Source organism: Syngnathus typhle, linkage group LG3 (assembly GCF_033458585.1).
Source record: "Syngnathus typhle isolate RoL2023-S1 ecotype Sweden linkage group LG3, RoL_Styp_1.0, whole genome shotgun sequence".
Lineage (NCBI taxonomy): Eukaryota > Metazoa > Chordata > Actinopteri > Syngnathiformes > Syngnathidae > Syngnathus > Syngnathus typhle.
In genome coordinates, this window is record NC_083740.1 from 21,015,213 (window position 1) to 21,029,791 (window position 14,579).

Below are 14,579 nucleotides of genomic sequence, written 5' to 3' on the forward strand. Positions count from 1 at the left end.
CAGCTGTATAAAGAGCGAGAGATCAGTTCTCTACCTATGTTTGTTGTCAATCGGGCATTGCATTCAGCCATCCTGCCCAACACACTTAGCCAGTAAAATTCATAATTGACGACACATCGTTTGATGCGATGGTGCAATCCTTGATGGTGTGTTATTGTCAAATATTTTTTGTTTTTTAATCTCCATCGCAAACCGGATATCATACGGAGGCCGCCATTACAGATGCGCAGAACGGATGCGCAAGACACGTCAGCTATATAAAAAGCGAGAGTTCAGTTCTCTACCTAAATGCGTATTACAGGTAATATTTTATTTCACAACACTTTGCCTTGTTCCTTTCTTCTCTGCTGTTTACTTCAAACACGCTCCATACGAACACAATGCTCTCGTATCAGACGCTTGCTCGATCACCTGGTCGTTTGCTGTCACAATGTACCCTACACAAATCCGAAACATTTCTTTGCTATCGAGTTTGCTAGCGCATGCTCAGTGATACTGACCGGCAGAATAACATCCAGTTGTTCCCAAAGATGATCTTTTTTCTGAAATAATTTTACGTTTACGGACTTAAGTAAGAGTCAACATTTGGGTGCGTATTTTACATGGGTAGAGGCTTTTTTCCAGCATCAACATGCCATTTCTAGGGTGCGTATTATGCATGGGGGCATATTATACATGGAAAATTACGGTAAATATAAACAATTGAGATCATGGGCCCTATTATTGTGCTCAATTCTAAAGCAAAACACAGTCTAACTGTCCACATTAGAGTTTTTTTTTTTCTAGTATTTTCCTGGACATTGTACAGCTAGAAATGGACAGAACAGGGCATTTGGGATGGGACGTAGCAGACTCACGGGCAATTATCGTGGATCTCCTCATAAAAATTGTCAAAGTCTAAGTGCACACAGGGATTTACATTACAGAAGCGAAAACAGACTTGCTGCGGTCTGTGCAAAAAATTGTGTTTATATGGGTAAACTGCAAGATCTCCCCTTGCAAATAATGTAGCCCAATGCACATGTGATGTGGCCAATTGGAGACCGCCTTGCACCCACTTCTGCCCCCCCCCCTTCACCTCCACAATAGCTGTGTTGCGCTGTCGTTATGGGGCTAATTTGTTCAATGAATTCATTTCTAGAATGATTCAGAGAGGTTTTGCCACACTCTTGTCATATCTCTGGATGAAATACGATGGCATCCACCACACAAGTACGCAAAGTGACAAAACTGTCTGCTTGCCCCTCAAGAAAATACACCACCTAATTGCGCTAATTAGACTTCTTTTTCTCACCAAATTAGCCAGCAGAGCAAGTGTTATACAAATTGCTCTCAATCTGCCAGGACGTCTAATAATGCGCAAAAAAAGTTAGTCAAAAGTCTCAATAAGCGTCGTCACACACACATCTGGGTTTTGTTTTTTGCATGTACTTGCATGTGGGCTGTTTATCTATGCGTGTGTGTGTGTGTGTGTGTGCGTGTGTGCGCGTGTGTGTATGTGTGTGTGCGTGCATGTCTGCGTGCATGTGGTTCTTTAGGTATACACTTTGAAATTATCATTACAAAATCACAATAGATAACAATTTGAGCTAAAACAGCTGTGACCATTTTAAAGGAATTCCTAAATAAAAGCTAGTAGAAGACAGCGCATGGAACAATTGGAGCTTTAAAAGTTAAGTTAAAGTCCCAATGATCTTCACACACACATCTGGGTGTGGTGAAATTGGTCCTCTGCATTTAACCCATTCCCGTGTGATTTTGACCCATTCCCTGGGGGAGAGGGGACCAGTGAGCAGCAGCGGTGCCGCACTCAGGAATCATTTGGTGATCTAACCCCCCAATTCCAACCCTTAATGCTGAGTGCCAAGCAGGGAGGCAATGGGTCCCATTTTTATAGTCTTTGGTATAACCCGGCCGGTGGTTTGAACCCACAACCTTCCAGTCTCAGGGCGGACACTCTACCACTAGGCCACTGAGCTGAAACACATAGAACTAGGCCTGCCCTGGCACCTGAATGAATATATGGCAATTTTTATGCTGAAAGAAGGGACACGTTCAAATGAAAATTGCGATTTTGACGTTATGGCATGATGCTGCACCATCATGCTTCACTGTAGGTTTGGTATTCTTCTGCTGATCAACAGTCTTGTTTGCGCCAAACATACCTTTTGGAATTAGGGTCAAAAAGTTGAAGTGGGTTTTTTTTTTGTAAGATGAGCAACTTTACTCCATAGCCAAGACACATGAAGAGATTGCTGTCACATGAACTAAATAGTCAGTAGTTGTGAATCTTCCATGGGGCTGTCGATCCTTTGGTACACCTCCTGACCAGATTTCTCATCTTTTCATCAAGTTCCAAAGCACATCCAACTTTTGGTAATGTCACTGTTTGATGATGACTCTCGATACTGTTTATTCATGGTGGACAGTATTTACTGCCCTAAAAATATATTTGTACAATGAGGTTGCTCTGTTGAAGCTAACTCTGGACCATGGCATGTACTGTTGAATGTAACTACAAAAAAATATCTACCAGAATAGCAACATTTTATTTGGGGTACCAGTGCTTCTCAATCATTCTCTGTTATTATCCCCCAGGAAAAAAGTCCCCCTCTCGCAACTCTTCCCAGTGATTATAATTAGTATTACAGTCAAACCTCGGTTTTCGACCACAATCCGTTCCGAAGGCGGTTCGAGAAGTGAGTCGTTCGAATTACGAATCTATTTTCCCATTACAAATATTGGAAGAAAAAAAACCCCTTCCAAGACTTAAAAAAGTGCCTTTTTCAAGCATTTTTTCATTTGCGCATATTTGTCCGATCGCGCAACTGCAGCGCACCGCCAAACGCGCAACCGTAGCGCACCGCCGACCGCGCAACTGCACCGCGTTGGTCGCATTATTGTGACAGAGCCGTCGCTGAAATTTAGAAAATATTTTCAAAGTCCTGATGTACTTTCCAAATTTTTAGTGGACCTCAGTGCGCAGGAAGCTTGATTTGGTCCGATCGCCCAACTGCAGCGCGTCGGGCGCTCACTGTCGCATTGCTTTAAGAGCGTCTTTGTGTTTTAGGATGGCTTTACTGCTCCTACTTGCTTTCTTTGGAGGCATGATTAGGGGTTAATACAATCCTCAAAGTAACAAAAGTACAATAACAACAAACCGAGTCAGTCGGCATCTGGGTCGCGCGGTCAGGTTTTCTCGGGTCCTCTCGGCTCATCTCGCGAGGTTCGACCTCCGAATTTTTGTTCAACAACCGAAGCAAAAATAAATCTCGAATTTTTCGTTCGTATTCCGATTTGTTCGAGAACCAGGACGTTCGAAAAGCAAGGTTTGACTGTATTTGTCTGTAAAATTGTAATAAATACACTTCTGCATCACATTAACCTAATTAACATGTTCCAAGGGGTCCCACGCACCACCCCTGCTATCGCACCAGCTGGACCCACCCCATTACTTGAAAAAGGTTAGGCAGATCAGAGTCAGAGAGTCAGAGTCAGCTTTATTGTCAATTCCTTCATGCCAAGACACACAAAGAAATCGAGATTACGTTTCCTCCATCCCACGGTGACGAGACACAGTACACGAGTAACATACAAGTAAACAACGGGGGAGAGAGTTCAGGACCCCAACAGCCTGGAGATCACAAACATCGTCAGAGGCGAGCAGTGCTTGCATCCCACCACAGAGTCCCGGCACCATTCGTCACGGATGTGTGCGCTGATGTCCATTTAATATGAGTATGAATGTGATTGGTTGATTCTGAACACAGTCATATTTCCAGTGAAAAAAGGATGTACACATTTGTACAACCTTATTATTGCAGTTATTTATTTGTTATTCTCTTCTCTTATTAGTTTTCTTATTATCCGATTTAATTGGACAGGCTATTGGTCAATCAAAATGGTCAAAAGGTTTTAACTAATCTGACCACAAAAGCTGGCTTTAGAACAGGGGTGTGTAGAATTTTTATATCCACCGTAGCATTCTGTAACCATATTTGACAATTAAAAGAGTTAATCCATACATAATCCATCTCACAATTTACGCATTCTCTTTTGTTTTATTACTTTAATCTGAATGTAAATATAAAAAAAACATGATGAGGATAAGCGGTGCCAGGGATGATGACAGATGGATGAACAAATAGTTGGACAGATGGACATGCAGATTGATGGATGGATACTAGTTGAAAGTCACTAGTCATTAGTTGAAAGTCAAGCGTTGTGTTAGGATACTCCCAGTATTCATAACGTTTGCTGTGGCTCTTCAATTTAAGACTGGTCCATATAGCTATTAAATATCAATAAAAGGAATTTGCAAGTATATGCACATTAGATTCTTTATTATTCACCTTGCACACAAGTTTATAAACATTAAGTTATAGTTTTTTTGAGTCTCCACTTACTGAAAATGTGCACAGTTTGAAAAATTTTACATGACTTTGAGTACCTTTTACACTGATATAAGAACAGCATCGGACATCATCAGAGATCATTTTGTCTGTATCATGAAAGCAAACTACATGTATTTCCTGGAACAATCCAATAGAATTAAATCTGATTTTGTTTGTTTGTTGGTGGATATGTTCTATTAATCCTCAATTTAATACAATGTATTATTTAAACAATGTATTACCGTATTTTCCGCACTATTAGGCGCACTTAAAAACTTACATTTTACTCAAAAAAACACAGTTCGCCTTATAATGCAGAGCGCCTTATATATGGATCAATTGATGAATTTGTTGATCCATACTGGTTGTACACAGTGCTCTGCCAAAATGTTTCAGTACGTTTTAGTACGACTAGTATATTACAAGGTCGCATCGCTTCCCAACATTGCGGCAACTGTAGTCAGGGGGCGTCACCGAATAGCTGTTATACCTGCGAGGCTATTTCATTTCAAAATAGGCTGCTCCGTTAATGTTTCGAGTAAATTTACGGATTGATATGGAAGGGAAACATAAGTAAGCAGTACTAATGTGTTAGCTCGAACTTTAGTCAGTTCCGATCATTTTATAGGAGATCGTTTGAGAAACGCGATTGTTTACACTTTGCTGAGGCTCATGGGGGTCTGCGAGCTGAGGCTCATGGGAGTTTGCGGGTGGCTAATGCTATAATAATAGCTGGTATACGCACAAGGCTATTTCATGTCAAAATAGGCTGCTCTGTTCATGTTTCGAGTAAATCTACGGATCGATATGGAAGGGAAACATCGGTAAGTAGTACCAATGCGTTAGATCGAACTTTAGTCAGTTCTGATCATTTTATAGGAGATTGTTTGAGAAACGCGATTGTTTACAGAGGGCTCATAGGTTATTGGCTAGTAGATGCATACCGCAACCCTAGTCAACCTCAGTTTGTTGCAGTATGGCTTCTATTTAATGCGCCTTTTAATCCGGTGCGCCCTATATATGAAATAATTTCTAAAATAAAAAATTCATTGAGGGTGCGCCTTATAATCCAGTGCGCCTTTTGGTGCAAAAAATACGGTACTCTAATTTCATTCTCTGAAGGCAAATTCCATGTTCACTGTTGTTGTACATACTGTTGTGTGCATGAACATAACACAGGAGCCAAACCACTCATATGCAGAGAAGCAGATATATCAACCTGAAAAAATGATGATGCTTTGCCAGCCTGTCTCCAACAATCAGATGTATTTGGTTTTCCCCTCTTGTATTTTGTTCTCGCTCTCACACCACTCTACTAACGCGCTCCCGCTATGAGTGTGCTAAGTCGATATAAATCGACTACTTCTTCGCTCCATTAAATTCTTCTCTATTAGTGGTCATAATAATGAAATGTATACGAGGCTTATATATACAGGGTCTATTTTCAGTCTCTTGTCAGCTTTCCTTCAGACTTAATTGAACACTTGTACAGACTAAAGAAATTGTGGAATTATTTTTCTACAAGTGAAATGACCACTCGCTGTTTCCTGTAAAGAGCAGCAGCCTTTCTGGCACCATCATATGCCACAACTCATTCTTGATTATTCCGAAAATCCCTAGACAGAGTGGCGTTAGGTCCTTAATGTCTTCCACTTTTGGTTTTCCAGCAACATGACATGTCTGACCTGTTTTATGTATGTTCATTGGGTGATTAAACTATGGAGGATATGTAAACCAAAAATCTAGACTCAATGGACATCACCATATTCTGAGTTTGCTCTATGGAGATGCTTTGCCATAGACCCACTGCTACCAAATAATGCAAAGCACAATCATTTTGAGTAGTATAAAATTAGACTGTGATAAGTGAACACATAACTGTTTCAATGACTGTCTCCACAACTGCTCTGGTAGATTTCCCAAGTGGCAGCAGAAAGAACTTCCTCTGCTGGACTCCCATTTTCAGTGCACAGAGATTGTAGTTTCCTGAAACTTGACAGTTTTGATTGTTCACACAGATAATTTGGGCAATGTGAAGAGCAGGCTTTGTGAAAGATGTCTCCTCCAGTCCACAACTTCTTGTGTCTTGAGCATGTTCAGCTCCAGATTGTGCAGGTTGCACTGGTGCACCAGCCTCTCCAGTTACTGTTGATATGATACACTTAATTCCATCATTGAAGCAGACAATAACTTAAGTGACATCTGTTTAAAGCTGGAAGCACTGAGGTACACTCTTATATAGAGAACAAATAGGAGTGAAAAGAGGACTGGTGTTGATGGTGCATGTGGGTGAGTTTTCCATAGACACATTGACACGCCTGTTAAGAAGTTGTTAATTCAGTGGCAAGTAGAGAATGGAGAACTTCAAGGATGATGGTTTGAAATGCATTGTCAAAGTGTTGGAAAGAAGTGCTGCCCCATGTTGACTGCATCAGCCAGTGAGCTATTTGCACTGTTGCCAAACGGCAAAGAATCCAACATGGTGGTCAGATGCTCTTGAGGTGGTCTAAACAAGGTACTTAAAGGACATTATGACCACAGATGTGAGATTGACAGACCTGTAAGCATTTAGTGCCAACTGCCACGTTTCTGGAGAACAGTGACAAAGTTGGAGCAGTTCAAGTGAGTGGTAATTCATTCTGTTCCAGAGAAACCTTTACAGTGTTCACAGTGACTGAGTGAACATTGGCGCGATCAGCGCAGACATTCAGTAAAGGACGTGGAAACCCATCTGGACAAGGAGCCTTCTCGCACAATATCCTGTTCTTGAATGGTTTAAGGCATTTTTTGAGCCAAAACATTTGGTCGCCAGTCGGTCGCCTGCACATGTAAAAGATTTCCTCGCAACAAGAAAAATTACTCAAACAGTTGGCAAACATCTGGCGAAGATTTGCGACCTTGAACTAGCCCTGACGAACTCTGACATGAAAACAGTATTCGTTCCTTTAGAAAAAACCCGCAATTATTCGCCACTAGGGACTTTACTCATTGGCTACGTTTACATGGATGCGCATTTATTCAGATTAGAAGCCCGATCGGAATAAAAATGAACACACACCCATTCTGAATATTCTGATCGGATCAAGACAATGCAGATTATGAATTTATTTCAAACAAGAGCGTACATAAAAACACTTGTTCCAAAAGTCGGAACAAACCCTCTTTCCCGCGCATCTCTGTGTTGCCAGTTTATGCGATTCTGTTAGTCCCGGAAACAAGTTGAAGCAGAGCAACCAAAAGACTCGGCAGACGCACGAATTGTCCTGGAGGAAACATTGCAGCTCCATTAAGAAGTGTTAATTTGGCATAACAGCGTAGATGGGAAAATACGCAGAATAATGCTAACGTTTAAAGTGGAAATAGATGGAGCAATGTTTTGTTGACACACAAGTCGCAATGGCTTCTTCTTCTACTGCTATTTCCGGTATAATTTGTTGATCTGCGCATGTCAGCATGAGTTGTTCCTAAATCATAATCAATATTTTTAATATCCATGAAAACGTTGAATCAGATCAGATTGAATACATTTTGTCAATTTTTTTTCATTTACATTCAGTTAATCAATCCTCGACACAGTGCAGATAAACAACAGGAGTTAATAGATGTTCTCTCCTTTGCAGCATTTATTAATATGTTAAATAGTTTACTTGATTTTATGATCCTAATAACTATTAACCAATTTGTTAATCACCACAATGTCATTCTCCATTGTATTAATTATGAATCTTATTTATAGCTCTATTGCTTGCATTTTCGAAGGATCAATAGAAGACACATTACATGACAGAATAGTGAGTCCACAGACAGTCACACTACAGAAAGATAACAAAATGATCTAGAGGAGATGAAAAGAATACTAAACAAGGGAGTGTTCAAACTTGCAATGGCAACGTATAGGGGAAAAAAAACATCTTCCGCCTCCCGCAGTCCACTTGAAGTTGTAACACCCCATCATAATAGGGGTTCCAACAGACAAATAACTGGAAATTGTTTTAGAAGATCCAGTAGCTATGATTGTACAGTTTCCTCCTCCACTTTAAATGACATAATGATAAGGGATCTATTAACCCTTAATAGATCATAATAAAAACAGGTGGAACATAAAATCTATGAAGACAAACGTTATTAGGCTGGTACCACAAATGATTGAAACTCTCATTAAATTCTAATTACTCCCAAATTATTTTCTTTACGAAAAAAATACTCGTGATGCCGTTAAATCTCATCTGCGTGTAATTATTGTGCTGTTAAGTATGATTCTGGCTGCCTTGCAGGAGGAGAAAGGGGGTCTTGTGGGCGTAGGCCAAACCACATATTAATTATCAGGTTTGAATCTTGTTCCTATTTCGACAAAAATGAATAATATCAAGGACAGGGAAGAGTGACTGAACAAACAGCGGCACGGATAAAAGATCATTACAATGAAAAACATGTTTGCATCAAATACCAACCGCAAATCCGATCGATCAAATCAAATATCTTCCGGACAAAAAAATGAATTAAAAAAATCCATGGAAGAAAATGACAAAGGTTCTATGGATTCAGAAGTGAATTTCAATGTAATGTTAAATGCAATTAAAATAGTAATACTTATTCAAAGCAAAAATTATTTGTGTCATTGGCACAATTTGTGTGCCTGGAGTATGCATGTTTCACAGAATGCAAGGAAGAAAATGGACACGCCCATTTTGACAGGCGACAAATAACATACTGTAAAAACACGGCTATCGTCTAAACATGATTGAAAAATGAAATACTCAGAGGGACTAATGATGAGCTAAATAAAGCATGTAATTAAAAAAGTATAATAAGAACACAAAATGGTTGATCGGTTGTAGAGAGGGGAAGCAATGATGGTGAGGAGCAGGGAGAGCGAGACAGTAAAAATGCAGCAACATTGTGATGGACAGACAATCCCGGCAAATCCAGTTAAAAACTGATAAATGGTCACACCGATAAAAAAAAAAAAACAGCGCGGGGCTCTCATGAGATAGACAAAAATTGGAGGGTAGGCAGGGGAGAGGGGCACAGACAGCTGAAAACAGGAGACATGTAGAGAGGAGAGGAAAAAGCGCTCAGACAAGCGTGAAGCGGCAACAATAGAGGCTAACAAAGAAAATCCCAATAGAGGCATCAATCACTGCTCCACTCTAACGTTTTTCCCCCTTTCTACATAAACGTTCTTCATTCACCCATCCATCCAACAATTCCTTCCATCCATATCATCTGTCCATCCAGCCTTTCCTAAGCAAAACAACATCGTCTGCCATTTCATCTCATCCCCAATCTGCTTCATTATCCATTCATCAAAAGACCCAGAACAGAATATGGCCGTATGTTCTGCAAGACTAGTCACTCGATGAATGCGCTCACTGGTAAATAATGAGAAACAATGAGTCTGGGAGTGAAAATTATATTGAAAAATGTTATTTTGACCATGAGCAATACATATACAGTAAATATCGTGTTTTTCCTCTAGATGCAGCACATGCAAAGTGTGACTGCCTACAATATAAAAAGCCACTTGAAAGGATGTGTGAACAGAACAATGAAAGAATGCCAGAATGCACACAGATAATGAGATGAAACTAAATAACATATTTCCTTTATATCCTACCTTTCTGGCTTTGTGATTCATCCATGTTTTCTTCCATTGTTGCAGATTAGATTCCTTTTGTCTCAGTATCGGGTGAAACGTCTCAAAGCTCCTTGCTAGCGCTCAGCACAGTGTGCTTGTGCGTGTACGTGGGAGGCTGTCTGTGCACGCGCGTATGTCTTTTTCTCTCCCTGCAAATGATGGAGGATCAGGGAAGTCCTGCTTTTAGCGCCGTCTCTCCTCATTTGGGCTTCTTTTGCATCCTATTTTATAGACGTTATAATCATATGAATCTCTCTATGTAGATATAGTACATGTGTATATTATACACTGCACCCCTTTTGGAAAATTATTATCAATAATAATATGACTATTTTTTAAGACAATATCAAATATGGAAAAAAGTCCATGCTAATGAGCCTGCGGGTTAAAGATTTTATTCAATGCTCGCAAACAAAGGGATTTTGACTAAATGTGTTGTGATAATTTCAAAATGGCATTTGCACTATAATATGTGAAAAAAATGGGCCTCATCTAGGCTAAATAATACATGCTTTGTGCAACACTACTACACTAAAAACACTAAACATTTGTGATATCATGTTTTGCTTCTGAAATCAAACTACAAGGTTCAATATTCATTCATCCGCATTTCATGAGATTATCGGTGGCTTGGTTTTATTAAGTAGTTCATAGAAGTTGAAGCACAATTTCTAAATTTAGAAATCAAGTAGCAAATGTAATTTTATACACACTGTGATTGGCTGTAAAATATTTTTTCTCTGCTCAGCTTCTCTTCATCCAAAGTTTGCATTTTCATCTAAATATGTCTGGTTTTTGCAATAAAGTCTAATAAAAATACAACAATAACAATAATAAAATAGAAAACACAGTCCCTCAGCAAAGCTAAAATTGATGTCCATAATTCTGTGAACTATAACTGTGTAGATTTCAAAATCCAGTACTCTGCGGTGAGAAATATGTGCAAATATAAGCAAATAACACACTGACATCATTCATATTATTCATTCTCTTCTTCATGACTGACGTCGCCGTTAACAAGTTCCGGTGTTAGCATGTGCTAAATTGCTAGCCATCGTCTTAGTTTGTCTAAAATACTTATTATACTTACCATACTGTAATACTGTGGCAGAAGAAAAACATCTTTATTCTCTGACTGACTGCCGACAAGTCAGACAAGACAAGACAAGTGAACAAAAGAACAAAGACAAGACGATGCAACAAAGAACATCCGTTAAACCTACTCCTAACTGCAGGTTTTACACATACAAGAATTGGGTGATGTCATGGAGTGAGTGGAGCAGGGCGACCAAATGCAGCTTGGACCAGGTTTTATTGAAGGGAAGAGGGAAGATGAACAAAGGAACAGGCGGAAAGAGGCTCACGGACAGCGAGCGGGAAACGGAATTCCCCTCGGACCAAGAACAGACTAGGGAGAGGTTCTGACAGTGAGCCTCCACACGAGACCTGGGGAAACAGATGAAGACAACAGACGCGGACATAAACGGAAAAAAAACAGTAGACACCGACAGAGAGGAAACACACGGACAGGGTTTAAATAAATGAGGGAGCAGGTGACAGTCATTACGGTAATGAAGGGGTCTGGCTGAGGGAATTTGCCGGCTGAGCGTCCTCTAACTACTTTTCTTCCATCGCTTGCGTTTTTTCACCTCCGTGATATTGCTAAAATTCGTCCGATTCTTTCAACTAGTGATGCGGAAACTATTACCGTTTTTTTCCGTGTATAGTGCGCCCCCATGTATAATACGCACCCTAAAAATGGCATGCTGATGCTGGAAAAAAGCCTGTACCCATGTATAATAAGCACCCAATTTTTATGAATTTTTTTTTTATGAAATTTTTTTTTTTTTTTAAGTCCCAATGATCATAGGGAGGCAATGGGTCCCATTTTTATAGTCTTTGGTATGGTCTTAACTAGGCTGGATGTAATTTTTTTTGTTGGCGTTGATTTCTCCGACTGCCCATAAACGCACCACCGCGCTCCGTACGCGCACGGGAAAGAGGCGTGCGGACGTGAAAAAGGCGGCTCTGTATGGGAGAGACGTTGAAGAGGAATAAAAACACCCTTGGAAACCAAAACTTGGTGATTTCAAGTTTCATTTCGAGGGACATTTGTCACGTCTCGTCCCCAGTTTTGCTATGTGTCTAGGTTGCCATAGTTTCTGTTCGCGTCGCCCCTCTCTTCCTGTGTCACCTCAATCGATGTAACGTGTTTTGTATTTAAGTCCTGTCTGCCCCTCGCTCACCGTCGGATCATTGCATGTGTTACTGTCATGATGTCTGTTTGCTTTCTGTTCCTGTCTTTGGTAATGTCACCCTGTCTTTTTGTTCCACGACTTTGTCGGTCAGTCCTGTTGTTGGTTTTGTTTTCTAAAAAAAAAAAAAAAAAAAAAAGAAAAAATTTAAAAAAAAAATTAAAAAATTTTTGTACCCATGTATAATGCGCACCCCAGATTTTAGGACAATAAATTCGTTAAATTTTGCGCACTATACACGGAAAAAAACGGTATGCATGGATTTATTCCGTCGCGCCTTGATTACTGTAATGCAGTGCTTCTCAAAATGGTGGGGCGCGCCGCCCCCAGGGGTGCGATACCAAGGGGCGTGTGTGACACCAGGGAACATGCTTTTCTTTGGACTGTACTAGATTAAAGGGTAACTACCTAGACATCCACTGCAGTAGGTGGGAGTGGCGGTATCACTGGAAGAGTGTGCGCAAGGAGTAGTCGCTCTACAGTCTACAGCGTAGAGCGCACGAAACATACGCCCACACAGCACAGAGCAGGCGATAAAAAGTGCAGTGGGACACCATGGAAAAATATTGAACAGGGTTGAAAAGAACGGCGGAGAGAGACTGAGATAAGAGAATTGAGAGTCACACGAAAGCTAAGACAAGGAAATATGACGAAGCGTACGTAGCGCTCGGCTTCAGTGCGACTAAGATAGGAGATGAGGAAAGACCGGTGTATTTACTGTGCCTTATAATGTTGGCAGCGGACAGTATGAAGCCAAATAAATTAAGGCGGCACTTACAAAGTCATTGCACCCCAATCACGCTGATAAGATGCTTGTGGATTTTCAGCGAAAACGGAGTGAATATTCCCAACAATCATCCCACTTTGTGAATGCTACTTCAGTCAATCAGCAAGCACTGTAAGCATCAGCGTACCAAATTGCTCAGTGCAGGAAAAAAAACACACCATTGTCGAAGAGCTGATACTACCTCCAGCTATCGATATGGTCATGCTGCCTCATTTTGAGCACAAATTGTTTTATTCATTTTTGTTTTGTAGGTTAAAATGTTTTATATATTATGCTCCTGAGTTAATGTTGCTGATTACTTTGAATTGAATATTATTTATTGCTGTTATTTAATTTAATATCATGTATGTTTATTATTATTTTTATTGTATTTTTTCCAGCATAAAATGACAGTAGGTCAACAATATTTATAGTTTAAATAATTATAATTTATTTTTAATTTCAGGCAAAGTGATGCACAATGAATTTGTTTTGACCTAGACTAAAAACATTGTTATTAATAGTTATTCTTTATTTTAAGTTGGTCTTTCTTTTTTATTTATATTTTTTTCTTTAATGTTAATGACATAGGGGCGGCAAAATCTTTTCTTCCCCCTAGGGGGAATCACAGAAAATTATTGAGAACCACTGCTGTAACACATTATTCTCTGGTCTTCCTAAATCCAGTATTAAAAGTCTACAGTTATTACAAAATGCTGCGGCCAGACTGCTCACACGGATGACAAAATTTGATCATATTACCCCAATATTAGCCAATTTACATTGGCTCCCGGTCCATCAACCGGAGTCAAATTCCTTGTTTGGCATGCACAAACTTGGCCAATAAAGCTGATTCTGATTCTGATTTAAGATGTGACTTCAAGGTTCTTCTATTATCTAACCTATAAATCTCATGGCTTAGCGCCTTCGTATCTCGTCGACCTGACGGAGCCGGAGTGCCTGGGAGAGCGGAGGCTTCGTGGTCGTTTGTCTGGCGTCGATCATCGGAGACAAAGTATGGCTGCGGATCAAGAGGTTTGTGCGGCTTCGTGCACCAACTGCACCCTTCTCTTAGAGAGGTTGTCCCTGCTAGAGGGACGTGTCCGCCAGTTAGAGCAGAACTGCGCGATAACTGTAGATGTGGCGGATACAGACGCGGGCTGTTGTCAGCCCGCTACCCCAGTTAGCATTAGCCCCAAGCGGCTTGCTAATCGCGATGAGCCAGGTAAGACGCATAGCCGCCCAAAGTCATCTCGGTCTGCTGGCCCTCGCACTTTGGTCATAGGTGACTCCATTACCCGAAACATTACGCTTAAAAATCCAGCCACGGTAATATGTATTCCTGGGGGCAGAGCACCCGACATAGAAGCTAATCTTAGGGAGCTGACTCGCAATAGGTCTAGTCAACAGCGTAGTTCCAACAACACTAGCTACTCGGACATAGTGATACACGTCGGCTCCAATGATGTTAGGGTGAGGCAATCAGAGATCACAAAGAGAAACATAGCGAGGACTTGTGATCTCGC

The 14,579-nt window shown here is 40.5% G+C and overlaps 1 protein-coding gene across 1 annotated transcript in view; it reads right to left on the reverse strand.

Annotated features, from left to right (window-relative positions):
* LOC133151918 (neuronal membrane glycoprotein M6-a-like) overlaps positions 1 to 10,150 on the reverse strand; it is a 30,031-nt gene extending 19,881 nt beyond the window's left edge. Inside the window, exon 1 of the mRNA XM_061275333.1 lies at positions 10,012 to 10,150. Within this exon, the coding sequence (XP_061131317.1) occupies positions 10,012 to 10,048 (37 nt within the window). The 5' untranslated portion in view covers positions 10,049 to 10,150. The remainder of the gene's footprint in view (positions 1 to 10,011) is intronic.
* Between the last annotated feature and the right edge of the window lie 4,429 nt (positions 10,151 to 14,579).